We start from the raw sequence: 26,111 nt of genomic DNA, 5'->3' as shown, positions 1-26,111 counted from the left end.
TTCTTCAAAATGAGAAACAAAATCTAGAAAGAAAGACTGAAGAAAAGGGTTTAGCCGCTGCTTGGCTAACTTTTAATGGCTTTGCTACAAACCATTGCCTTCCCTTGTGAAGGGTGTGATTGGGCCCCAACTTCAATTCTGTGCCTGCTGTATTAACTAATTGCCTAGCAGTAGCCAGATGCAAAGTTTGGCCTTTTTTTCTAGTTGGTCATTCCATTCCTGAACACAGGGCTGTTTTTCTTGTTTGAATGCAGGTATATGCAGCAATGGGAAGTGGAATATGTTATAGATTTACCCTTTTTCCTGTTCCAGTCACTCTGCCTCTCCAAAAAGGAAAGCACCAGCTGCTGATCTGGTGTTTCAGTGGCACCGAGTGAGGGAGGTGATGTTAGATTAATCCCTCTGGTAAAACATTTCTGGGCAGGTGGAGCAGTGCCAGGATTCCAGTTTTCTCATTAGCTCAAGGCTCTTCTCTGTGTCACAGAAGTCCCTGAGGTTATTCAGAATGATAACAGGGTGAAGTGACCTGCATAGACACAGAATTTCCTAGGAAAAGCTGTGGTAGTTAATACACAATGATCAACACTAATCCTGCTGTTTATTTTTATTTTTTTCCCTTCCCTTAGGAAATCCAAGCTACCTGGTATGAAAAGCTTCATGAATGGGAAGATGCTCTGGTGGCCTATGACAAGAAGATGGACACAAACAAAGATGATCCTGAGCTGATGCTGGGACGGATGCGGTGCTTGGAAGCACTTGGGGAATGGTAAGAGGGGAATGCCTGAAGACCAAGGAAAATGGTGTCTTTGTGTCCTCTGGATGCTGTCTGCAGGTGCAAATTTTTTGCCTGCATTTCTATTTATTCCCACTTACTTTGAGTATTTGTGTGGCTTCTCACTTTGTTCATTGAAGTCAGAACTGGTAATGACATCTCTGAGCCTTTTGGGACTGGCCATCTGGTGAGTTAAGGTCTCTCTGGAAGAGAATCTGCAATCTCACAATCAGGTCAACCCCATTTATAACAGAGAAAGACATTGTAGATAGAGGAAACTACATATTGTAGATAGAGGAAACATTGTAGATAGAGAAACATTGCATATTGTAGATAGAGGAAACATTAACCGAGTAAAACTTTTCAGAAAGAATCATAAAAGGAGCTGATTGTGACCTTCCTTTTTAAACTCTGATTAAAACATAAACATTCTGTCTTTATTCAGTGTCAGATCTATGCTTTGTAGAAGGATGAGGTTTTCCTTTTTAGTCTTTTCCAGTTTTTTTAAGCCTTGTCTTTGGGGACATTTATTATTTCAAGTTTAGTGTCAGACATCTGTTGTCAACACAAAACTGATTCCAGTCAGCGTTTGTGACAGGGTGAGCTGCTGGTGACTTACAGCTTGCTACTTAACTGGGGGCTTCTGTTTTTTTCTGGCTATTTAATTAAAAGAAGATAATTGGAGAAGGCACCCTGCTCACTGTGGCGTGCAGTTGTAGCCAGGGGCAGGTGTGGGTTCATCCAGGTTCCGCCTTTCTACTGAACTCTGCCTATGACAAGCTGTCTCCTGATGGGTCCTGACATGAACCCAGGGGATGGCACCACAGTGAGGAGATTCCTCTTCTCTAAAGTCATTTTACTGCTAGGAACAGAGCTGCTTGAGAAACACAATTCTGGCAGCATTTTTCTGCTCTTTTTGTATCCAGACAAGGGTGAGATATATAGGGTGTAGCTTTTCTACTAGTAGGGAAAATAGGTCTTCTTACTGGGCTTTCCTCAATCAGCTTTTATACAAGTAGGCTGTTCACACCAGGGATTTGAAGAATTTTTTCCCCCCCTGCAGGATGTGTATTTGTGTCCTTTCTGAACCTCCTACTTATTCATGCATCAGCAACAAATCTGTGGAACAACAAAAGGACAATTTTATTCAGTTGGAGCTAATATCATAAATATATTGGTAGTCTGTAGTCATGAGAGCAATCAGAGTCTCCAAATTCTCTTGTGGGGCTGGACTCCAACTCTGTGCAGGTGTTTTTACAATTCAGAAATGCTTTTGCAAAGTGCTGTCTGCTGCCCTGCAGGTGACTCTGGAGATGTCATCCTGAGCCTGAGATTCCATGGTTTGGCTGCTGGTACTCTTCAGTAGCATTCAACCTGACTGCCTGTGCTGCTGGAGTCTGCTTCACAGGATAAGGCAGATAATCTGGAATTATTGTGCAGCATCACTAGTTCTGTACTCTGCTGTGGTATTTTTAGAGTACACCCAAAACACTCTTAGCCTGATTTAGTTATTCCTGTAGGACCCATAGTGTTTATCAGCATCTATGAGGTCCTGATTTACTGCTGTTGCTAGGTTTGGCTTGGCTTTACATTTGCTCTGGGGTTTTTTTCCCTCCTGGGCCATTAAGCTGTCAGAATTACTATCTTGCCTGTGGCAGCCCATTGGTTCTGTTTGAATAACTCATCTCCCTTTTGGGAGGGGAGAGGATAACACCAGGGAAAGCAAATCGTGCTCCCTCACAGTTGGCAGCTGTTTCACTGCTACAGAGTATCCAGCCTGAGAAATCCTGGAACTGCAACACCCGGGGTAATTGGTTCTATTAGTGCAGCCTTCACAGTTGATTTGAAAGAAATAATATAAAAAATCCTGCTGCTTCCTCTCCACTGGAGATGAAAGACTCAGATGCCCTCTGAGATCCTGCCATGACAAGTCTTCCTATGAGGTTATAGCCACATTCATTCTTCAGTCTGTCTTCAGACTTGTGTTAATTCAGTATGTTTGCTAGTAGGAGCCATGGCCAGGCTATCCAGATCTATGTTTCTTTTACAAAAAATTTAAGCATCCTTTTCTTGGTGGTGGCTTGTTCATTTTCTCGAGAATTTTTTTTCTGTATTTATAAACTGGCATTATCAGTCCAAATTTAAAGCAGGCATTAACAGTCACTGAGGAACAAATGCACAGTTCTCTTTGGAGGTGTATTTTCAAAACATAGGTGTACCTTGAAATTATTTTCTGATGATAGGATATTTGTCATCAAACTAGCATGGCTGAGTTGGCCAGAGGAGCCAAATACAAAGTATAAAAAGAAGAGTGGGGCTGGTTGTTGTCTTATCCATGGGAAATGGTTGTTTAATGAGGCAGAATTCTTGGAAGAGCCTTTTTCCTGATCAGAAATTGTGGATTCTTCTTAGGGGGCAGCTCCACCAGCAATGCTGTGAAAAGTGGACCCAGGTGAATGATGAGACTCAAGCTAAGATGGCCAGGATGGCTGCTGCTGCTGCTTGGGGCTTAGGTAAGGTATCCTCCTGTGCTGGCCTGCAACAGCCCATGAGATGCAAGCACAGATAGATTTAACTTATTTCAGAACTACAGAATACAGGAAACAGCAACATCAAGTAACCACATTATTTACATTGGGAGATGAAGTGTGTGTTGTATTTGTGAGGATGTTTTTACCCTCGTGGCAGGAAGGAATGATGCATCTGACTCCATGTTCTTAGAAGGCTAATTTATTATTTTAAGATACTATATTTTTATGTTATATTAAAGATTTTAAGATACTATATTTATATTATATTAAAGAATGCTAAAGAATACTAAAGAATACAGAAAGGACACTTACAGAAGGCTAAAAAGGTAATAATGAAAACTTGGGACTCTGTAAAGAGTCCTGACACAGCTTGGCCCCAATTGGCCAGAGAGTGAAAACAACTCCCAGCAGAATGCAATGGAACAATCACCTGTGGGTAAACAATCTCCAAACACATTCCACATGTGAGCACGACACAGGAGAAGCAAATGAGATAAGAATTGTTTTCCTTTTCTCTCAGCTTCCCAGGAGAAAAGTCCTGGGCAAAGGGATTTTTCAGAAAATATGAATGTGACAAGTGTCATTCCATATGGAAGTCCTTTGGAAAAGTTGGATTTACATCAAGTCTCCCATTGTGGTCTCCAGTAACAGAGAGAGCAGATAATTGATTGCTTAAATTTTCACTTTTGCTTGGCTTTGCACTGAACAGAACTCAGGCTGGAAATAAGATTAAAATACTTTCTCAGATTTGTGGCAAATTCTTATTCAGAACAAGAACATTATCTGCAGAACATTTTAGAGGTTATGTCTGCAGAGTAGACAATCTTAAGTGAATAAATCTATAGTGGTCCAAATGTCCATTTGTGTTGTTAGCAAGATATTTTCTAGAGAGGCTGATGGATCACTTGCTCTCTGCCAGCCTTTGCTGAGAAAAATTCATCTTTTGCTTTGTAGGGCATTCATTCATTCAAATGTTCTGGAAGTGTCAGAATTTGAATTGTTTCATCACAAAGAATGAAAGAACCTTTGCCACCAGGATAGCAATTTGTCTAGAAGAAAAATGCTTTTTTTCTTGTCTGTAGCTGTATATGTTTATGTATATAACAGTGTCCCTACCAAAGACAAGCTGTTGGAGAGCTGACTGAAATGCAAAAGTACCATGCAGCACTCAGGCCTTGGCATTGATGTCTGAGCATTTTATCATAGATTTGTTCTGCTCCCACACTGCAGGGAAAGCTGTTGTGTTGCTGAGGATATCTGTGTCTCTGCAGGTCAGTGGGACAGCATGGAAGAATACACCTGCATGATCCCCAGGGACACCCACGATGGTGCTTTCTACAGGGCTGTGCTGGCACTGCATCAGGACCTTTTCTCACTGGCTCAGCAAGTAATTATCCTCTTTATTGGTAGCCCACAATTTGGTTTAAGATGTTCTAGGCTGCCGAGTTTCATGGAAAAACAGCCTGTAATAAAGCAGTTGTCTATAATTTATGAATTGCCCAATAATGTGTTTTCCATGGATATATTAGACCTGGGTGATTGATATTTCCAGAAACATAGCAGTGAATGTATTGACAGATAGCAGTGATCCAATGCTGTAGAACATTAGAATTCCTCTGTCAATTTTTGGCTTCTTTTATTCTGTGCCTCTTTTCTAGACAGGCAGGACACAAGGATTATCTCAGCAGAGGTTCTGTTCTAAAGGCATTGATTGTAAATTTCCAGGAATGCCTGAGACACCTGTAAGATTCCTCATGGATTTTTGTGCACTTCTGTCTCTTACAGCTTTTCCAGTGAAGTGCTCATATATATCATGTACAATAATCTGAATTTTTCTGGTAGCACTGATAAATCTCAAATCTTAAATTGAGGTACCAAGGCAAGGAATGAGTCTATTAAACAGAGCTTGTAATTTGTATTTGTAATGATTGTATTTGTAATGATTGTATTTGTAATGCTTGTTTGTCACAAATAAGATTTGCAGGGTGACTCTGCAGATGTGAAACGTGTTGTTTACTTTCCAAGGAAGCTCAAGTCCCATTTCTCAAAATTCTGTGCTGGCTTGCCAGCTTAGATAAAGGAGTAATTCAATCTATGCTGTCAAAACCCATAGATAGATTTTTGGATGATGTGCACAGTAAAATTAACCAGGCATTCAAAAAGGTAAAGTTTGTGATTAACCTTTAACATTTTAAACAGGAAAAGCTATAGGTGAGAGATTATATAATGACTAGAACTAGAGCAGGATTTATTTCATGCTTGAAGAGCCTGTCTTAGTTTGAGGATGAGGAATGAAATTTGCTGTCCTGTAAAATTCATAAAATCCTGTTGGGTTATGTAAAACAGTGAAAGCTATTTTCTTGCACTGTGTGGTATCAAGAGACATTTCTTTAGGCTCTTTTGCACTAAAATGTGAACCTTTCCTCCACAAATGTTAATGATGATTTCTGCAGTCACAGTAGGATTGGAAATACTGCAAACTTTGATTGTCTAGGAAGACAAACTTCAAACTGTGCAGGTGCTGAATGAAGGTCCCTTGACTTCCCTTATCTATGCCCTGGCCACTGTTTTCCTGTCAGATCTTTCTATTTATAGGATCCTTTCCCAGAGAGAGCAAAGTGAGAACAATGCCAGCTTTGTTCATGAGATGGAACAGCAGCTTGAGCAGTTGACTCTAGATAAAACACACTACCTTTACCCCAAAATCTTCTTCTATTTCAGTGCATTGACAAAGCCAGAGACCTGCTGGATGCTGAGCTGACTGCCATGGCAGGAGAGAGCTACAGTCGAGCCTATGGGGTGAGTGCAGCTCTCAGAACCCAGGACATCCCTCTGGCTGCCCTGGAGGAGTCCAGACCCTGGCAGGGGGCTCAGAGACCTTGGCACAGAGTCAGAAACACCAGTGCCTTCAATTTTAACCCATGGAAACAATTCCCAACTTTGTGTGAGGATTTACAAGCCACAAGAGTTTGACTAGAATGATAGTTAATTTGTCACAGGGTGAAAAAGTAGAATTTTGGGGCTTTTAGAATGGGGGTTCAAGAGGCAAGATGGAGGAATCTGGGTGTGTCCTGTCCTTCTTCTTCTTCTTGTCCTCCATCTCCTGCTGTGATAGTGGCACTTTTGGATTGGTTTAGAGTAGAGACAGATTGTCTAACATAGGTGATAGGTATTGGGAAATTATTGTAAATAAAGTACATGTAGTTCTTAGTATAAAAAGCTAACACCACCCCAAGGGCAGTCAGTGTGCCACAAACTGACCTGCCAGACAGATCTCAGCAGGTCAGAGAAAGAATGGAATAGATTAGAGAAAATAAACAACCTTGAAAAGCAGAACTGACAAATCTCAACAACTTCTTCAGCCACAGGGCTGGAAAAAAGAGGCTTTCTAATAATTTCAACCACACAAAACACAAGACTCAGCCTTCATTCCCTTCCTTCATTGCTGCTTCAGGCTATCTCTAAAAGTTGCATAAAACTTCAGAGTAGTGCTTGTCTCCAACATTAAGACCTATGTAGGCCCACAAGTTAAATGGCTGTTGTCAGATAAAAAATACAACTGTGCAGGAGCAGCTTTGGGATGAACTAAAAGTGAGTGAAGTGAGGTCCACCCCCTCAAAAGAAATAAGAATTGACATTTGGGATGTCAATAAGAATTGACATTTAGTTTGAGTTTGAATCAGCAGGTCATCTAGGTACCAGTATATAGCAGTTGGTCCTTTATCTGTTGGGTAGCCAATATACTTCAAATTTTGATGCCAAAATACTGCTCCTTAATGATAGATTTGTTCTGCAGTGATTGGGATGGAATGTGATTTTTTCCCTTCAGGCCATGGTATCCTGCCAGATGCTGTCAGAGCTGGAAGAGGTGATCCAGTACAAACTTGTCCCAGAGCGCCGTGAGATCATCCGCCAGATCTGGTGGGAAAGGCTGCAGGTACATCCCTGGAAAGGTCCAGGATGGGGATGCTGATGGGCTGGCATGAATAGCTTCCTTCTGAGTCAGTGTGGTGGCTCAGCAAATGTCTCTTTCCATCCATACTCACATGGCTGTGTGCTCCATCTCCTTTGTGCTTCTCATTGCCTGGGGTTTCATTTCGGCTTTTGTATTTTCTCAAGTTAATGTTCCTGAGTTCTCAGCTCATATGACACTTTAAAAGGTTGAACTAAACCTTGAAATAGATGTGTACAGAAAAGAGACACTAGTAACATCCCCAAGGCTGCTCAGTATTGGATTATATCTGGAGATACTGGTTTAGATCAAGCTAGTTTGAACTTTTTACCTGCCGGCTGGATTTTAAGTGAATTCTCTCCAAATGTTGGAAAACTGGTCAGAGAATTCACATGCTTGTAAAATAAAAGATTGTCCTGTTTTGGACCTCTTACAAGAACATTTCCAGCTAATTGGTAACATTTAGGGACATTGCTTAGTGGTGGAATTGGCTGTGTTAGGTTTATGGTTGGACTTGATAATCATAAAGGTCTTTTCCAACCTAAATGGTGCTATGATTAATCTTGACCTTTCAGAAGAGACTTTTAGCAATGTTGATTTTCCAGTATTGAAAGAGAAGTCTGTGCCTTTCTTACATTAAACATCAAAAATCCAAAGTATCTCTGAAAATTTAAATCAGACAAATATTTGACACTTTTTCCTTACAAGAGGCATCCCTACAGGGAAAGTTAATGTCCTCAGATGCAGTAAAATGTTTAATAACAGTAAACTGTTTAAATAAAGGTGGGTGATTCCTGTAGGAGAAGGGGGTAAAAGAAAAAAGGGCATAACTGAGGTGAAATGCTGCCTGAAGGAAGAACTTCCTGGCAGTGCTAGAATCTGCCACCTTATGAAAGGCTGCTGTATATTTTTTAGCTGTTTGGGAAACTGTGGCAAAGCTTTTAGTCTCCCATCTGCATTCCAGTCTGGAAAAGCTCAGGACCATTCCACTGGGGTAGAGAAGCTGAAGTGGCAGGAAGTGTAATGTCTGAATATAGCTTTTTATAGTTCTGAAAGCAGTACAAGCAGTTCTTGAATGTTTTATAGGGGTTTTATAATAGTTTTTAAATGCCTGTTGGAAGAAGTTTATTTGGGTATTAGGGAACAAGCTTTTCCTAACTTCCCAATCCTCAACTTGGGAGAAAAGAAAAAGTGAAAGAATAATTTCTTTGGTGCTAAAGTCCTTGCTGTCATTGGAAAATCTTTTGTTTACCTCAAAATCAAGTAGTTTCTGGTTGAATAGAAACTTTGGATAGACTGTTACCCTGTACTTGGCCACTACATCAAGCACCATGGATTTAGTTGTTACATCCCTTCCACAATTCTACGTCTCTGTAATATCCTTGAATGTTTGAAAAACAAACTCACCCTGCTCTGAGTGTTGTGCCTCTCCCATCAGACAGACAAGAACCAGACAATGCTTGCACAAGCAGCACAGCAATTGGAGCTGCATTTGTGGCAGAAAACCAGTTTAGAGGTGCCAGCCTCCAAAAGGAATGCATGCAAGGCAAAGAAAAAGGGCAATGACAAAAATATCTTTGCAACCATTTGGTTTTCTACCATCTCCATGTTGAGATTTAAACCAAAAATAGGTGGAGAAGGCACTTTGACTCACTTTGGAGTTGTATGAAGAGTTTTTCTGATTCATGAATGTGTTTCAGCTTTAGGAGCTTTTCTCCTCTTTCCGTTAGAGGAAAAGCATATCATTAGATATGCTTAGCATATCATTTGCATATCATTAGACTGCAGGCACTGAGCTGCCTGCAGATTGGGAGAGTCAGGGACTGAACCTTCCTCACACACTGCAGTGTTAAAGAAATAGACTGTTGTAGATTCATGGTGGGCCCTGTGGCAGGGAGGAATGATGCATCTGACTCATGTTGTCAGAAGGCTGATTTATTACTTTATTATACTGTATTATATTAAAGAATACTATACTAAAGAATACAGAAAGGATACTTACAAAATGCTAAAAATATAATAATGAAAACTCGTGACTCTTTCCAGAGTCCTGACACAGCTTGGCCTCAATTGGCCAATGAGTCAAAACAATTAATATGAAACCAATGAAACAATCACCTGTTGGTAAACCATCTCCAAACACATCCCCCACATGAGCACAACACAGGAGAAGCAAATGAGATAAGGATTGTTTTTCTTCTTCTCTGAGGCTTCTCAGCTTTCCAGGAGAAAAATCCTGGGCAAAGGAATCATATTCAGAGAATGCAAATGCCACAATAGACAGTTCCTGTGAATTATGGGCACAGAAGTCTCTATCTTGATGGAATTCCCTTCAGATTCTGAATCAAGGTTCTGTGCAGTACACTGGAGACCAAACACTCACAAATTCTCTCTTTTCCTCTCAGGGCTGTCAGCGCATCGTGGAGGACTGGCAGAGGATATTGATGGTCCGATCTCTTGTTGTGAATCCTCATGAGGACATGAGAACTTGGCTCAAGTATGCCAGCTTGTGTGGCAAGAGTGGGAGGCTGGTGAGCATTGTCAGGCTCTGTCCTCTTCTGCAGGTTTTGGGATTATTTGCTATCCTGTTCTGCTTCAGCCTTGAGCATTCCTAAATGCTTTCATTGCCCAAGTGGGATGGGCTCTCCTCTGAGGAAGAAATAGTCAGAAATTGTTGAAATGGTAAAATTGTAACCAGCATGAAGTTCATGCTTTTAGCCAAGGTTATTTTAGTGGGACTGATATACCTGAGAGCTCCTGGGCCAATTTTTCATTGCATGCTGTAACTGGAAGTCTTTATGCACTACTGGAGATTATTAATAATCTCTGCTAGAGCAGAGAGTCACATCTAGAATGTGCTGTTACTGTTGAACATTACAGTCCTATTTTAACATTCATCACAAAATTTATCACCAAATACTTGAAACAGAGAGAAAATAAATAGTGTAAATACTTTACACTTTCTACTGGCTTCTGAAATGAGAATCTAATGCTCTGATCCAAAGGAAGATATATGGTTTATCATGTGGTATCCTATGAGTCCAGGGAGTCTGCTGTGTCTGTGTTGTATCTGGAGGGTCAGAGGTACTTTTATAGTGTAGGGCAATTCTGAAGCAATATGAGCTGGAAGTAACAGTGACAATTATGTTCTAACCTGCTTTTTGTCTTTGCCACTTCTCCAGGCTTTGGCCCACAAGACCCTTGTCCTGCTCTTGGGAGTGGATCCCTCTCGCCAGCTGGATCACCCCCTGCCCACAGTGCACCCCCAAGTCACCTATGCATACATGAAGCACATGTGGAAGAGTGCACGGAAGGTACAGAGCACCCTGCTTGTTCCCCTGCTCAGCTTTTGTGCAGTGTTAGCTCTTCATGCTGCCAACAGAACAAAGGCAAAGCTGTATGTTTTACTTTTGTTCCCCTAAAACAGAGTAACTAATTCCTTTCCTTATTGTTGTTCAGATCATAAGCTTTTTATTTCCTTTGAAACTCTGTAATGCAGAGAAAACCTGGCCCTAATTTTATTTAATATATGGAAATATTATTTTTACTAAACCAGTACCTGATACCTAAAAGATGCAGCCAGGATTGAAGGTCAATAGCAGCTCTTTTGTCCTGTGTAAGTTTGCTGCTTTTTCAGTGAATTTTCATCCACTGTTTTGATTGCTGGGTCTCAACACTGTACCTGTGCTCAGGGTCACATGCAGAAACAGGGAAGTTAAGGGGGTTTATTTCCAGTTTTAGAAGTAGAGGGGAGTTTATTATCAGTTTTGGAAGTAGAGGGGAGTTTATTGCCAGTTTTAGAAGTTTCCTGAACAGTTTGCACTTAGTTGCTGAGCAGAGCTGATTTTTACTAAAGAAAATTTCCAATTTTATAGGAAATTTCTAACTGAAAGACAGCTGAAAAATACCTAGAGTTTGTCATGGGAACACTTTGGCACCAGAGAGCCCAGGGTGAATGTTTTTGACATTGCAACACAGGGAGAATTTACATAATCAAATCCAATAAGCTTCAGACTGGATAAGTTATCTTTTTTTTTAATATACATTAAAGCCTCCATTTATCCTCATATTCTGCCACATCTTCTTTATTTTTTCGGCCTTGGCATTGCCAGCACTGGAGCAGAGCCATTGCTGTGGGAACATTGCCACAACTAACTGTTCTTTATTTGAATTAAAAAGGCAGAAGGAGCTGCTGTTGGCTCTGTAAAACAGTGAAATTGCCTCTTACCCTCTGCAGTAAATGACCCCAGAAGTATGTGGGGTCCCTGCCTGTCTCTGTGAGGGAAACTGTGTTTGTGGTGTTTGACTTGTGGTCAGCAAGTAGATGGACATGGTGCAGTGGTGGAAAGCAGAGTGAGAGAAGGCACAAAGATTAAGGGGGTAGGATAATGTGTCTAAAATCAACTGATGGGACAATAAGTGGACCCCTTGAAGATGGGGGAAAACTGATACCAAAATAGATAAATAATACATAGTTACACCTGGTGATGTGTGTGGTTTTATGTAACTCTGTATGTGTGTTCATTTGATTTGGTATCCTAAGTAATAAGCTGCTGAAATAGGCTGGTATGGTGGGAAATTACTTTTTTTTTTCTACTCAGCAGTTCAGGGTTCCTTTGTTGACCTAAAATGGCAGTTTTCAGTACTTGTCAAATGCAGCAGGAAAAAAGCTGGCATCTAGAAAGAAACCAGCCAAATGGCACTTGCAAAGCTCCACAACAGTCTTCTTAAACAACAGATAAAAATTGATATGTCAACCCTATTACATTTCTTCTAACAAAGACCTTTGCCAGCAGCTGCATTCTAAGCCAAATCCCAGAGAAAAGATGCATACAAACTTAGGAATTTGTTCTGGAAAACTTGCTGCTTTCAGTCTTCAATGCTCCATCTGCCAGTTTATGGCCATCAGTTTTCAATATTGATGGAAACTGAAGACCAGATTGCTGGGTGTATCTAGATATGAGAGTGGCACATAAAAATATTCTGTAGTAATTCTGTTTGTCAAAATATTTTGTCTGTTTTTAATGGATGTCTAGCATAACTATTTATAAGACCATTATTTACACCACCCTAAGTCCCTTCTGTCTAGGTTACCAGTTATGGAATCCACCATATTAATGTTATGAGTATGATCTTTTATTTTATTTCACCCTGGGCTGAATGCACCATATTAATGTTATGAGTACGATCCTTTATTTTCTTTTATTTCACCCTGGCCTGAATGCACCATATTAATGTTATGAGTACAATCCTTTATTTTCTTTTATTTCACCCTGGATAATACCCTTTTTCCTCAGCACTGAGTTGTGCGTGCTGATATTTGAACAGGGTAGATGAGGCGTTTGAGCTCAAGTGGTTTTTGTCTCTAACATAGCTCATTTCTATAGACACACAGAAGTAAATTAGGTTTCTAACTACATATTCTGCAGTTCTTAACCTGAAATGACCTTGCAGATTGCAGGAGCTTTACTCTTAATTCTTTCCAGTGAAGCATGAATGCATTTTTTTTTAAATTTTTTTTTTAACTTTTTATTCTTGGGTTCTCCTACCCCAGAATAATTTCCAAGGAATTTTAAAAATGTATTTTCCCTCAGAATTTGGTAGTGAAAGTTGCTTTAGCACTACTGCCCTGTATAATATTCTGTCAAAGGAATAATACACATTTGAACTTCTTCAATAACTTTAGGAGAAAACCAAACTTTAATTTGTTGAAACAACTCATGGTGTGTACTTCAAGCCCAGACAAAGCTGAAAGGTTAGCAGAGAAGATCAGAAAGCTGCAAGTTTTCCTTCAGGCATTATTTTCTCAAATTGTCATGGGTTTTGTTTTTTTGTTTTTGTGGGGCTTTGTTTTTTTGTTTTGTTTTGTTTTGTTTTGTTTTGTTTTGACTTGGTTTTTTGGGGGTTTTTTTGTAGGTTTGGGTTTGGATTTTTGGGGTTTTTTTGTTGTTGTTTTTGGGGGTTTTTTGTCTGCCCATAGCATATTATAGGTAGGCTTCTCTGGATTTGTGATCCTGTCTGTTCAGGATTGTCCTGGTCAGATCCACTCTGTAAGCTATAAACATTTGATGGTTGCAATTGCCAGGCTAAGTTCATGCTCAGCTGAAAATGCATCTCTGTATCTCCCAGGGACATTCTCTGCTGTTGGAGCTTTCTCCCTGTACAGGTGACCTTGTTGCTTTGGCAGAGTGGAGTTCTTGCCCATCATGAGTTATGGTCAGTCATACCTTTGGCTCTCTGTCTGTATGACAGTGAAGGTGTGCTGGCACTGGAAGGATGCAGTTATTTGTTCCTCAGTTTAGCAATTTCAGAGACAATAAGAATCTCTAACCTCTTCATTTATTTAGACATACTTAAAGTGTAAAGTGACTTTAGAGGGATATTAATGGGTGAAAAGCTTTGAAAGAAAACAAAACCATATATTTTTATTTCTGTGAAAATCACTTCTACATTGTCTTTCTCCCTTGAGAAATGATATTTATGCCTGTGGTGCTGACTGCCTCCATCCTTTGCAGATTGATGCATTCCAGCACATGCAGCACTTTGTGCAGACCATGCAGCAGCAGGCCCAGCACGCCATCGCCACTGAGGACCAGCAGCACAAACAGGAGCTCCATAAACTCATGGCACGGTCAGCATGGGCACCCTTCAGCTCTAACTCAAACTGAACCCTTTCCTGAAGTGCAGGGTCCCTGAGGGTGACACATTTCAGACAAATTCTATGATTAAAAGAACAGGATTTCTCATTTAGCTGCTTTGGTATTATGTGGTGGTGTTCACAGGTGTCCCAGGAAGAGATGAGGATCTGACTCCATGTTTCAGACGGCTGTTTTATTATTTTATGATATATATTATATTAAAACTATACTAAAATAATAGAAGAAAGGATTTCATCAGAAGGCCTGAAAGGAAAGGAAAGAATGGAGTGATAACAAAATCTTGTGGCTGACCAGACAGTCCAGACAGCTGGACTGTGATTGGCCATTAATTAGAAACAACCACATGAGACCAATCACAGATGTACCTTTTACAGCAGCAGATAACCATTGTTTACATTTTGTTCCTGAGGCCTCCCAGCTTCTCAGGAGAAAAAATCCTAAGGAAAGGATTTTTCATAAAATCCTGTGACAGTATTACATTCTTATCTACCATGTAATGTTCAGTAAATGTCACTGGGGCACATCAGCCTAAACAAGATTATATTTGTTGCTGGTGCCTGGTTGTATTTTTCCAGCCCTGGGCTCGTTGGCAGGAGCAGAGCTCTCAGCATGTCTGTTTCTTTGCTTTTCAGGAGATTTGGTAACTGGGAAAGAAACTCTCCCCACACAAGCCTGGTATATCTGTATGAAGTGCACAGGCTGCCAAGCACAACAGCAGTGCTTTGGGCAGTAGGTGCCTAGCATGTGATGGTCTCTTACAATACTGTTGCATAAAAACCCTTTTTCCATTTTTCTCTGTGGATCTGTAGATGCCAGATCTGTTTTTTTCAGTTTAAATTAAAAATTGCATAGTGCTTTCTATTGAAGCTTTGCTTTTTTTGAAGGGAGGTGTGCATTCAATTTGCTTTTATGAGGATGGGAGCCCTTGGTAAAACCATTCTCTTATTTTTTCAGTGACTATAATGAAAAACAAATTTGTAATGATTTGCATACACTATTTGTCTTGCACAATGCTTTCTGGAAAACTCAAAATCCAGAAAGGACAGCCATGTCCTAACTGTGGTATTTAAAGCCTGCTGAGGGAGCAAAGTATTAAGTTTTGGGCAAACCTTGACAACCCCACCCTGCTGCAGTAAAAATGTTATTTTTCCTTTCCTCTAGGAGGGAATGACTTAATGGGGTTCTGGCTGGGGGAAGAACTGTTCCTCTGTGTTTGCATTGTTTGTTTGTCAGTGTTCTCCCCAGAAAGCTCATTCATGTGGTGCTCAGTAAGCTCAGCAGCACATGTATGATTTATCAGCACAGACTGATGAAGTCTTTCAGTGTTGCTGTTACCTACTTCTTACATTTATTTTATAACTTATACAGATGAGGAAAAAGTTTGATCCCCACTTTTCCTCTTAAATTAAACCTTCAACTAGTTAGTTTCACGCTACAAACAAGATGGAGATATTTTGAATCTTGCATCCAGCCTGCAGGAGAGGCTACCTGGCTGAATTCACCACATGGAATGTCCTTTAGACTCCAGACAGCAAGTTAGCCTTTTAATCCAGAGGCTTTGTTTTTATTTTAGCTTTTGAATCAATAATCCCTTTGCTTAACTAGGTGTTTCCTGAAACTGGGTGAGTGGCAGCTGAACCTGCAAGGCATCAATGAGAGCACCATCCCCAAAGTCTTGCAATACTACAGTGCTGCAACGGAGCATGATCGCAACTGGTACAAGGTCAGTACAGAAAATTTCCAGATAAATTTTGTCAAATCCCATAGTGCAGGAAAGGAAGGTGTTCATTGGAAGACCTCCCATAACTGTCTGCCTTGTTACTGCCAGTAGGATTAAAAAAAAACCAAAACAGAACCAAAAAACAGAGAAAGTGGCCCAAGGTAATAATGAGATTTAGGCCACAATTCAGTTTCTTATCTTGCTTTCAAGACTCTCTCCTGTTGTCAGTTAGCAATGAAGGAGAAAGAAAATGGAAAAATTTAACTTGTTCTCAGTCAGTATACTTGAAACAAGGAAAGTAGCCCTGTTGTTAATTCTCCAAAGAGCCTTTGATTTCGTGGTTGTGATATCTCAATTAATATTTGGTGCCAGATCTTCTCTGGGGCAGCCATCTCTTGTATTTTTTTTCCCATTACACATCCCCGAGGCCTAACATATTAATTTTCATTTTAGCCTTTGAAAAATCAAGCTATATGCAGATATAATTTAATTTTTGGTACAGACCTCATTTGCTTTACTATTCAACAGGGAGTTCCAGGCCAAGAAGTCAACATGATATTATTTAAGATAATGAGACAGTTCAAATTAAAAAGCATTGTGTTGTCTGCAGGATATTACTTTGCAGACACAGAAAGTTTGGATTATATTTAACAATTAGGAAGTGCCAGTTGCAGAAAGGAGTCTGACTTGTGTTCTGTCCTCTTGGCAGGCCTGGCATGCCTGGGCAGTGATGAACTTTGAGGCAGTGCTTCACTATAAACATCAAAACCAGGCCAGAGATGAGAAGAAGAAACTGCGTCATGCGAGCGGCGCCAGCATCACCAGCGCCAACACGGAGGGCAGCAACAGTGAGAGTGATGCAGAGAGCACTGAGAACAGCCCCATCCCATCCCCAGTGCAGAAAAAAGTCACTGAGGTACCCTCCTTCCTCCCTCTTCTTCTTGAGAGATTGGTATTTACTGCTTAGACACAGGAAAAAAATCATGGGCTAAATTAACACAGATGATTATTAGCTAAATGGGCTGTGATAGGGGATACAGAGCATTAACAAATTCTGCTGGTTAGGCCCTTCATGGAAGACTCTGAGGAATCTCTTTCATTTACCAGTTATAGTAAGGTAGTTTTTAGGCTGAACAAACTGAAGTATAAAACCACTTAACAGCATTTTCCCTGCCTGCCTGAAAGATCTTTGTGTAGTCAATCAAAACATAAAATTCTAGGAGCAACATGTCCTGTAGGAGAAGAATAGGAGCAGAAGTCAGCTACAATGGGGATTAGGTCTATATTTCCACATATTTCTTCCTCTTTCCCCTTCTTGAGTTTAGGATTCATGTGGGCTGATGTGTTTGCATAGAACTAATGCAGCAATTTCATTCCAAAAGGATTTATCCAAGACCCTCCTGATGTACACAGTCCCTGCTGTCCAGGGTTTCTTCAGATCCATTTCTCTGTCTCGAGGAAACAACCTGCAAGACACTCTAAGGTACATAATAAAGCACATAGTAAATGAAATCCAGCTGATAAGAACACATGGTTTCAGATTATGTAGAAGACATTTCTGCCCTTTTTTGTTATGGTTGAATTAAGTGAATGCTTTGGTCCAGGCTAATTTTTTTTGGATGGATTATCCCTGCATTCTGAGGGCTGTGGGAAGAAAAGTTCCTTGTAAATAGGATTTGGGTTGGGGGTTTTTTGTTTGTTTGTTTGGGGGTTTTGTGATGGGGTTTTATTTGTTGGTTAGTTGGTGGGTTTTTTTGTTTTGTTTTGGTTGTGTGTTTGTTTGTTTGTTCCTAACAAAAGTATTTCTCTTTTTCAGAGTCCTTACTCTGTGGTTTGACTATGGTCATTGGCCTGATGTGAATGAGGCTTTGGTGGAAGGAGTCAAGGCAATCCAAATAGACACCTGGCTGCAGGTAAATAACACAAAGAGAAATCACAGTTCTGGGGTAGTTTGGGCATTTGCTGCATGATATCTACTATGATCCCTTGGTGAACAATCCTCCACAGGTGAGTGCTGAGAGCAGTGTGCAGTGCAGTCTGTGACTGATTTAACAAGCATCTTGAACAGAAAAATGAGAAATGTTTCTGTATTTATATGCAGATTAGTGCATATTAATGTGAAAGAATGAAAATTCTTAAATTAAAGATGACATGCATCCAGTGGTCATCAAGTAGAAAACACCACTGTCCTGCTTTGATGTAGTTCACAGTCTATTTAAGGATTGCATTGTAGAATTTGATTCTTGTAATTAAATTTAAAAATACTTTATTTCCTATTTAAGCATTATACTTAAAGAAGCATCTTTCTTTAGTAGGATCCTGTGACAGTTTTGCACAGAACAGTTGTAATCTCATTGAACTGTTGTACATTTCTGTTGGGAACCTTGTGTTACCCTCTGACCAGCTCAAAAATGAGTGGTGGGCTTCCCTGTCTGCTTTAGACTGTGAGGTCTCTAGGAGGGGGCAGAACAGCTGGGGCACTGAACACATGAGATAACAGGTGTCACCACATTTCTATTCACAGAGAAAAGCAAGGCACAGCTCTTCCCAAGAATATTTCTGGGTTTCACATTCTCTGAACCTCAGAGAAAGGAAAAACAATTTTTATCATTTGCTGTGCCTGTGTTTGTGCAAAAGTAGAATGCAATATGGGGATTGTTTACCCACAGTGATGGGGTTTTGTTTCCTTGGCCTGTCAGGGCCAGGTGTGTGTGTGTGTGTTGGGACTGTCACAAGATTCTGTGCAGTGTGTGCAGAGTTGGGTGCTTGGCAGATTCAGTTTAGATGTAATGTAATATAGTGTTATATATATATATATATATGTATATGTATATATGTATATGTAAATATATGTATATTTACTTGCTTATTTACTTATTCATTTATATACTTTATTATACTAAGTGTTGTTATACTAAATGTATAAATTAAGCTTTATTATACTACATTTATTATACTAAATTACTTTATTATAATAAAGTAATTATATATTTATATAATATATAATTACTTTGTTATGCTATATTATTCTATACTATATTACACTATAAACTTTATTATACTATATTATTCTATACACTACACAGTATAGGATATTATAGTATAATAAAGTATATAGTGTAATATATAGTATATATACTTATATATATACTTACTTTATTATACTAAATTACTATAATAGAGTATATATATTTTTTTATAATATTATTTTATTACACTATATTATTCTATACTATATTACACTATATACTTTATTGACTATGTATAGTCAATATATAGAATATAACACTATATTATTCTGTACACTACACAGTGTAGAATAATAGAGTATAATAAAGTATATAGTGTAATATAATGTAATATATAGTATATATGAATCTATACTTATATATATAGTTTATTATACTAAATTATTATAATAAAGTAATTATATATTTATGTAATTACTTTATTATACTATATTATTATATATTACACCACATACTTTATTATACTACATTATTCTATACTCAATGCAGTACAGAATAATATAGTATAATAAACTACACCGTATAACCTAGTATAATAGTGTAATATAGTATAGAATAGTATAGTGTACTAAAGTAATGAATTAGCCTTCTGCTATCAGTGGAATCCTCCTCATCATTCTCTCCCCCTCGCTGGGGGCTGCCTGCAGATGCTGTAGACAGGAGTGTTTATTCTCCTCTCCTTGTGGCAGGTGATCCCCCAGCTGATCGCCAGGATTGACACCCCCCGGCCGCTGGTGGGACGGCTCATCCACCAGCTGCTGACGGACATCGGGCGCTACCACCCGCAGGTGAGCCGGGGGTCAGAGCAGCAGTTCTCGCAGTGCTGCACAGGGCTCACAGCAAGGGGTGGCAGTGAAGATGGGGGCAGTTTCTATTGCTGCTGCTGCTGCTTTCACCTCAGCACTTCACATAAAAAGGGAAGGAGGTGAATGAGCATGCAGCCTGGAAGAACTCTTTGTGTAATGTAATTTAATGTCTGCTGGGCAGTGCAAATCACCTTGAATGTCTGAGAACCTTCCTCACAGGTTTTATCTAAATTTCTTTCCAGTGTGGAATATCACAAAATCCTATGACCTATTTTTGTTCTTCCAGTTTGAAAGAGGCTCTCAATGTCATTCTGCTATTCAGTGAATTAAAGTCTTGACAGCCTGTTGTTGGATCAGAAGAATTTCAGTAGTAAATTCCTATCACTGCTTTTCAGAAGCAAGCTTGCTTCCTCCTGTTGATTCCTAGGGCTAATGTTAATGCTTTGCCAATTATTAATGTAGCTGTTCTTTGGGGTTCTAAAGCATTACTGGTTGCTGTCCCTTGCAGGCTTTGATCTATCCTTTGACTGTGGCTTCTAAATCCACGACCACTGCTCGGCACAATGCTGCAAATAAGATCTTGAAAAACATGTGTGAGCATAGCAACACTCTGGTGCAGCAGGCAATGATGGTGAGTGCTCAGTGTAGCATTGTGTTATGTTGGATGGATGGATGTCAGTTATAGTAACACAAAATGACCATTCATTGTTGATTCTCTTCAAGTGTAATTAATTTGAGGTATTTGCAACTGGTAGAAGTTACAGTATCCATGTAATTTCCAGAGAATGCTTCCCTTTTACAATAATTCACACACTAAGTTTTTGTGTTTCCTTATGAATAAATTTAGAGAAGAAATACATGAAAAATCTTTGTTCCATAAAGAGGTGGTTTTGCTTAATGGGAAGTAGAAACAAAACTTACTGAGCATAGCATAGACAGAGTAATATAATTAATTTGATAAAGATTTCTATGAATAAATGACAAATAATGCTTCAGGCCAAGCTGCACAAACATGTAGAAAATTTCAAAGGTAATAAATAAGGTGAGAAAAGCGTGGTTGGCTTCTTACAGAAAAAATGTGCCATCACCATGGTTGTTCTTGTGGCTCCCTCTGGCTTCCAGGAATAAATACTTCATAACATTAGAGAAGAGTTTTGCAATTTTAAGTCAGGACCCAGTCCCAGGGATTTCTTTAGATGTTTAATCTTTTTTTCTGTCCTAAAACAGGTGAGTGAAGAGCTGATTCGTGTGGCCATCCTGTGGCATGAGATGTGGCATGAAGGGTTGGAGGAAGCATCTCGTCTGTATTTTGGAGAAAGAAATGTAAAGGGAATGTTTGAGGTGCTGGAACCACTTCATGCCATGATGGAGCGAGGGCCTCAGACTTTAAAGGAGACATCCTTCAATCAGGTATCAGCAAATGGCCCAGAGGTGTTCTGCAGGAACAGCTGCCCCAGATGTGTTACAAGAACCTTTGCCATTTAACAGAAAAAGTGAATCTCTTGGCACTCATTATGTTAGTTGCAGATTTCATTATTGATGTTTATCTTCAGATCTGTGTCACTTTTGGTGACTATAAGAGGCCATGGTAGTCTGAATTGCCCTGGAGTCTTATATTGGCAGGGTGTCTGATAGGGACCATAAAACAGTGACTGCTCTGCTGTTAATTATTCTGCTTTGTTCACAGTAAGCACTAGCACAGATAACAGAATTCACTGAGCTTGTAAGCTTACTGTTAAAGGGTGCTTCTAAGCAGTCAGTTCCTCCTATAATGAAATCTACTTGTGAGCAATGTTGTTTGATAAATTCAATGCGGATCTTGGATCCAGGAATTTCTGGATCTGCTATAAAAATGCTATAAAATTCGAATCTGCTATAAAAATGTGAGATCAGGTATTTGTAGTGCAGCTTGAAAAGAGACTGATGCTCTTTGTGGGTGTTAAGTGGGCTCCACCTGTTACACTACAATCTGTTGAAATTCATTTTTCTGTTTTTTGAATCCCTAGGCCTATGGCAGAGATCTCATGGAAGCTCAGGAGTGGTGCAGGAAGTATATGAAATCAGGAAATGTCAAAGACCTAACTCAGGCTTGGGATCTCTATTATCATGTGTTCCGACGGATCTCAAAGCAGCTGCCACAGGTGAGGGGGGAGATTCAGATCTTTTGTGGGTCTTACAGTGCAAGTTGTCAGTATACCAACCTTTGCTTTCTGTTTTCTGGTTATTCAAAACATACTAATTAGGTATTCTGGAAATAACTGCATTGGGTTTGCTGCAATTTTTGTGTTTATGCACCAATTCCTGCAAATACCTGAAGTATTGGTCACGGCCTGAACTGTTTTAGGTCCCTTGACAGCATGAACACTTCAGATGCTCCTGTGAGATTGAACTGAAATTCTAAGGGGTTGTATTTCTTTTGGTTTTGGTAGCTCACTTCTTTGGAGCTCCAGTACGTGTCACCAAAACTCTTGATGTGCCGGGATCTGGAGTTGGCAGTGCCAGGGACGTACGACCCCAACCAGCCCATCATCCGGATCCAGTCCATCGCTCCCTCACTGCAGGTCATCACCTCCAAGCAGAGACCCAGGAAGCTGACATTAATGGGTGAGACAGAGCAGTTTTCACTTTGCTATTCCAGTATTTAAACAGTTGTTGCTCTTAGGTCCAACTATATATTTACCTCTACAACCTTTCCTTTCAGGTGAAGTTTTTCTTAATCAGTCAAATGTAGCCATGATATTTTCTGAAAAATCCTTTCCTTAGGATTTTTTCTCCTGAGAACCTGAGAGGCCTCAGGAACAAAATGTAAACAATTATTATCTACTGCTGTGGAATGCAACAAGGTGGATCTGTGATTGGCCCATGTTGGTTGTTTCTAATTAATGGCCAATCACAGCTGGCTCAGACTCTCTGTCTGAGACACAAGCCTTTGTTATTCATTCTTTCGTTTTCTATTCTTATCCAGCCTTCTGATGAAATGGTTTCTTCTATTCTTTTAGTATAGTTTTAATATAATATATATAATAAAATAATAAATCAGCCTTCTGAAACATGGAGTCAGATCCTCATCTCTTCTCTCATTCTCAGACCCCTGTGAACACCGTCACAGTCTGACTGCCACACTTTCCAGTTTTGGGTGCATGTGTGTTTATTCCTGTCTGTTTATTCAATGAGAATAAACTTTTGTGCCCTAATTCTTTTTGCAGGAAGCAATGGCCATGAGTTTGTATTCCTTCTGAAAGGCCACGAAGACCTTCGCCAAGATGAAAGAGTGATGCAGCTTTTTGGGTTGGTCAACACTCTGTTAGCAAATGACCCAACTTCTCTTCGTAAAAACCTCAGGTGTGTGCTCTGTGTAATCACTGAAAATGCTTCTGCATTTGTGACTCCTTACACAGCTGCAGCTTTGCAAGTAAACCTTGGCACAAGCAGTGGTGTTGGGAAGAAATGGCAAATCTTGGAACTAAGTTCATTAAAAAGGAAACCAGCGTTCATAGAAATCAAGCATGGAGGAAATGTATCAGAAGGGATTGTTTGTTTTATTTATTTGAAGTCCTGTCTTGTAAATTGTTATGGTCTTTGAAGCAATGCCTATTTCAAGACACCTTGAGCACTTAGGAGCCTGAGAATGGGGTTTTGCCAAAGATTTTTATTTTAGTCTCTAAATAGCTTGGTGAAGAGTCACTGAGTGCAATTCTGCAGTGTCTTCCAAGCAAGAACACATCAAATATCCTGTGCAGATAACAGATCACTGTGGGTGAATAACATGTACTTTCTGAAAGCAGCCTTTCAGTAAAAACCACATAAACTTTGAGCTTGTCTGTGGATTACCTGGCAACAATCTGTGCAAAATGGATGTTTGAAATCTCTTTGAAAAGACAAGCAGAGCAACATTTGACAATTTGGACCAGAATCAGATTTAACAGTAGTTGTTTTAAACATCTCAAATATTAAGTTACAATCTACAACAATTTGAGCTGTGATTTTCTATTTTTTCCCACAGCATCCAGAGATATGCTGTCATTCCACTGTCTACAAATTCAGGATTAATTGGCTGGGTGCCCCACTGTGACACCCTGCACGCTCTTATCAGGGACTACAGGGAGAAGAAAAAGATCCTGCTCAACATCGAGCACCGCATCATGCTCAGGGTAAGGAGCAAAGGTTCTGGTACATTCTTTTAGCCCACCAGTGTCTTAGTGAAGGAAAACTATGCAAGGCTTCTTCCTCTGCCTCTTTTCTGATTGTTACAGTAAATAAAACATATTTAGATGAGAGTTAGTGAGCACAAGGTGTTGCTATTTGGTAAGTGGTGTGTGTTGGGAATTTTGCATGGCTGTGGTGTGTCTCGTACAAGGTGCTGTGCTGCTGTAATTACAAACGTTGTGTCTAAGCAGCAGGACCAAAATTGGACAGATTGGAGAAAGTGAACACTACAAGAAAATTTGAAATCTCCTGTCAAAAAGGAAAGCCCAGGAGACTTATTTGGATAATGGTTTTTGAAAAATACTTATCTGTGCAAATTTTTTAACTAAAAGGGCTGTGGGCTGCTGACTTTGTGGATACTAAATCGTTTGCTATCCCATTTAAAAACAATTCTTCACTGTTGTGTGATTATCTCACTGTGTTTGAAACAAACTGGTCAGTTTAAGTATAAACTTGATATGAAATTATTTATGATGACTGTGTTTCTCACAGTACAACCAGAAGCTACTGGAAGTGGCTTTTTAACTTGCTGAATGTCACTTCTGAATTACAGATGGCTCCAGACTATGACCACCTGACTCTGATGCAGAAAGTAGAAGTATTTGAACATGCTGTCAATAACACAGCTGGGGATGACCTTGCCAAACTGCTGTGGTTAAAAAGTCCAAGCTCAGAGGTGAGTGCAACACAAGAACTGGCAAACAGCAGAGTGTGTAATTATCTTCTCTGCAGAACGAGTGAGAAATGGAGTTTATTTATCCTAAACCCCAGCTGTATCACTGCAGAACATGTATTTTGGTTTATTTTTTGCATTTTTAAATTTTATTTTATTTTCAATTTATTTTGGGTTTCTTTGTATTTTGTTTATTTCTGTTTTGTCTCCACTTTAGGTATGGTTTGACAGAAGAACAAATTACACCCGTTCACTGGCTGTGATGTCAATGGTTGGGTACATTTTGGGCCTTGGGGACAGGTAAGTAAAACTGTAAAGGTTTCTTTTATTTAAAAACACAGATTGTGAAGGCATCAGTTCATTCCTGAACCTGTTCTTGTGATAACATCTTCCATTGTGTTTTCTGCTGAGTTGTAGTGATACCATCTTTCAGGTCTTAATTATTTTTATATATAATATAATATTATATATATATATATATATATATGCTGTTATTTTCAGCACTACAGCAGGTATGAAATGCAATTTTTGTATCTTGAGTACAAGTAAGACCTTCTTCCTTTTTGAAGTGAATGCACATGGAACTACATAAAGGATTAAGGACCACCACAAGTTCTAATTTTGCCCTTTCACAGAATGGGAAATCTTTCTCCATCCGTTTTGTTAACAATATAACTTCCAAAATACTTTTAAAGACAATGTATATTTGATTTAAAGTCTCTAACATGAAGTTATAAACCTTTGAAAATTGAATTAAGACAAAATTGGAAGATGTAAGCATGAATTCAGCTCTGTAGTTTTGCTAGTCTGGATTGATTTTCTTCTCTGTTGGTGGTAAAACAATTTGTGTTACTTCAAGTGCAGCATAATGCATTACATTTTTCTACACTAAAAAAAAAAAAAAAAAAAAAAGAAAAAGCATAAAACAAGTGGAAAAATTTATCCTAACTGAAAAATAAATATTCATATCCAAAAAATGTACTGATCATTCTTGCCCAGGAGGTTATTTATCTTCCAAGGTGAGAAAATCTCTTACTTGTGAGAGGTAATTACAAAACACACTGTCAGGAAAGTTTCCTGGTCATCCTGAGATTGAAGATCTCAGACAAGCAAGCTACCACTGGCTGCTCTTGCTCATGAAGATAAATATATTGAAGCTGCTGTGATTTACTTTGGGTTTTTTGTAATGGTCTGTCACTGATGGTCTGTTTTTTGTCCCACTCCTTCACCAAAGACACCCTTCCAATCTGATGTTAGACAGGCTGAGTGGAAAGATCCTGCATATCGACTTTGGGGACTGTTTTGAGGTAAGCCTGTGTATTTGGACATGACATTTTCAGTAATATTTCACATTTTCTGGTGGAACAGAAATTAATCTATAAGCCAGGACAAACTGACCTTGGAGTCTGATCCTGGGCAAACCCTTTGGCTCTCTTTTGAGCCTCCCTTTATCTGTCTATAAAATAGAAGACACTTTATCTCAGAAGCATGTCGTGGGGATTATGTGACCACTGGAACAAGCAAAGAAATGTTAATGGAAGTTTCGTGGAAGTGTCCATGAAATTTCATTTCCATTAAATTTCTTGGAGCAATTTAAGCTGCTGATAGGCAGTCTGTGTTGCTGGGCACTTGAGTTTTCCCTTTGTTATCAAGTTTATCATCCAGCTTCTCTGAGTAATTTGTGAAAACTGAGGAACATAAAGCTGTGACTTTATTTCCTATTTGGAATAAAACCTTCAAGATTGTAGCAAAAAGACCCCAGT

The 26,111-nt window shown here is 39.4% G+C and overlaps 1 protein-coding gene across 3 annotated transcripts in view; it reads left to right on the top strand.

The window, feature by feature from the left end:
- Nucleotides 1–26,111, top strand: part of MTOR (mechanistic target of rapamycin kinase) — a 71,606-nt gene that overhangs the window by 41,748 nt on the left and 3,747 nt on the right. For all 3 annotated transcript variants that reach the window (XM_058039254.1, XM_058039253.1, XM_058039255.1), the window contains 22 exons: nt 627–766; nt 3,185–3,285; nt 4,575–4,690; nt 6,025–6,102; nt 7,133–7,240; nt 9,661–9,786; nt 10,438–10,569; nt 13,771–13,886; nt 15,520–15,637; nt 16,344–16,550; nt 17,017–17,117; nt 17,451–17,547; nt 19,353–19,451; nt 19,978–20,100; nt 20,697–20,879; nt 21,476–21,610; nt 21,899–22,073; nt 22,676–22,811; nt 23,473–23,620; nt 24,229–24,351; nt 24,566–24,648; nt 25,583–25,655. In XM_058039254.1, the coding sequence (XP_057895237.1) occupies nt 627–766; nt 3,185–3,285; nt 4,575–4,690; nt 6,025–6,102; nt 7,133–7,240; nt 9,661–9,786; nt 10,438–10,569; nt 13,771–13,886; nt 15,520–15,637; nt 16,344–16,550; nt 17,017–17,117; nt 17,451–17,547; nt 19,353–19,451; nt 19,978–20,100; nt 20,697–20,879; nt 21,476–21,610; nt 21,899–22,073; nt 22,676–22,811; nt 23,473–23,620; nt 24,229–24,351; nt 24,566–24,648; nt 25,583–25,655 (2,718 nt within the window). The remainder of the gene's footprint in view (nt 1–626; nt 767–3,184; nt 3,286–4,574; nt 4,691–6,024; nt 6,103–7,132; nt 7,241–9,660; nt 9,787–10,437; nt 10,570–13,770; nt 13,887–15,519; nt 15,638–16,343; nt 16,551–17,016; nt 17,118–17,450; nt 17,548–19,352; nt 19,452–19,977; nt 20,101–20,696; nt 20,880–21,475; nt 21,611–21,898; nt 22,074–22,675; nt 22,812–23,472; nt 23,621–24,228; nt 24,352–24,565; nt 24,649–25,582; nt 25,656–26,111) is intronic.

This window comes from Melospiza georgiana, chromosome 22 (assembly GCF_028018845.1).
Source record: "Melospiza georgiana isolate bMelGeo1 chromosome 22, bMelGeo1.pri, whole genome shotgun sequence".
NCBI classification, from domain to species: domain Eukaryota; kingdom Metazoa; phylum Chordata; class Aves; order Passeriformes; family Passerellidae; genus Melospiza; species Melospiza georgiana.
Note: the sequence above shows the minus strand (reverse complement) of the source record. Positions and strands in the feature narration are given on the sequence as shown.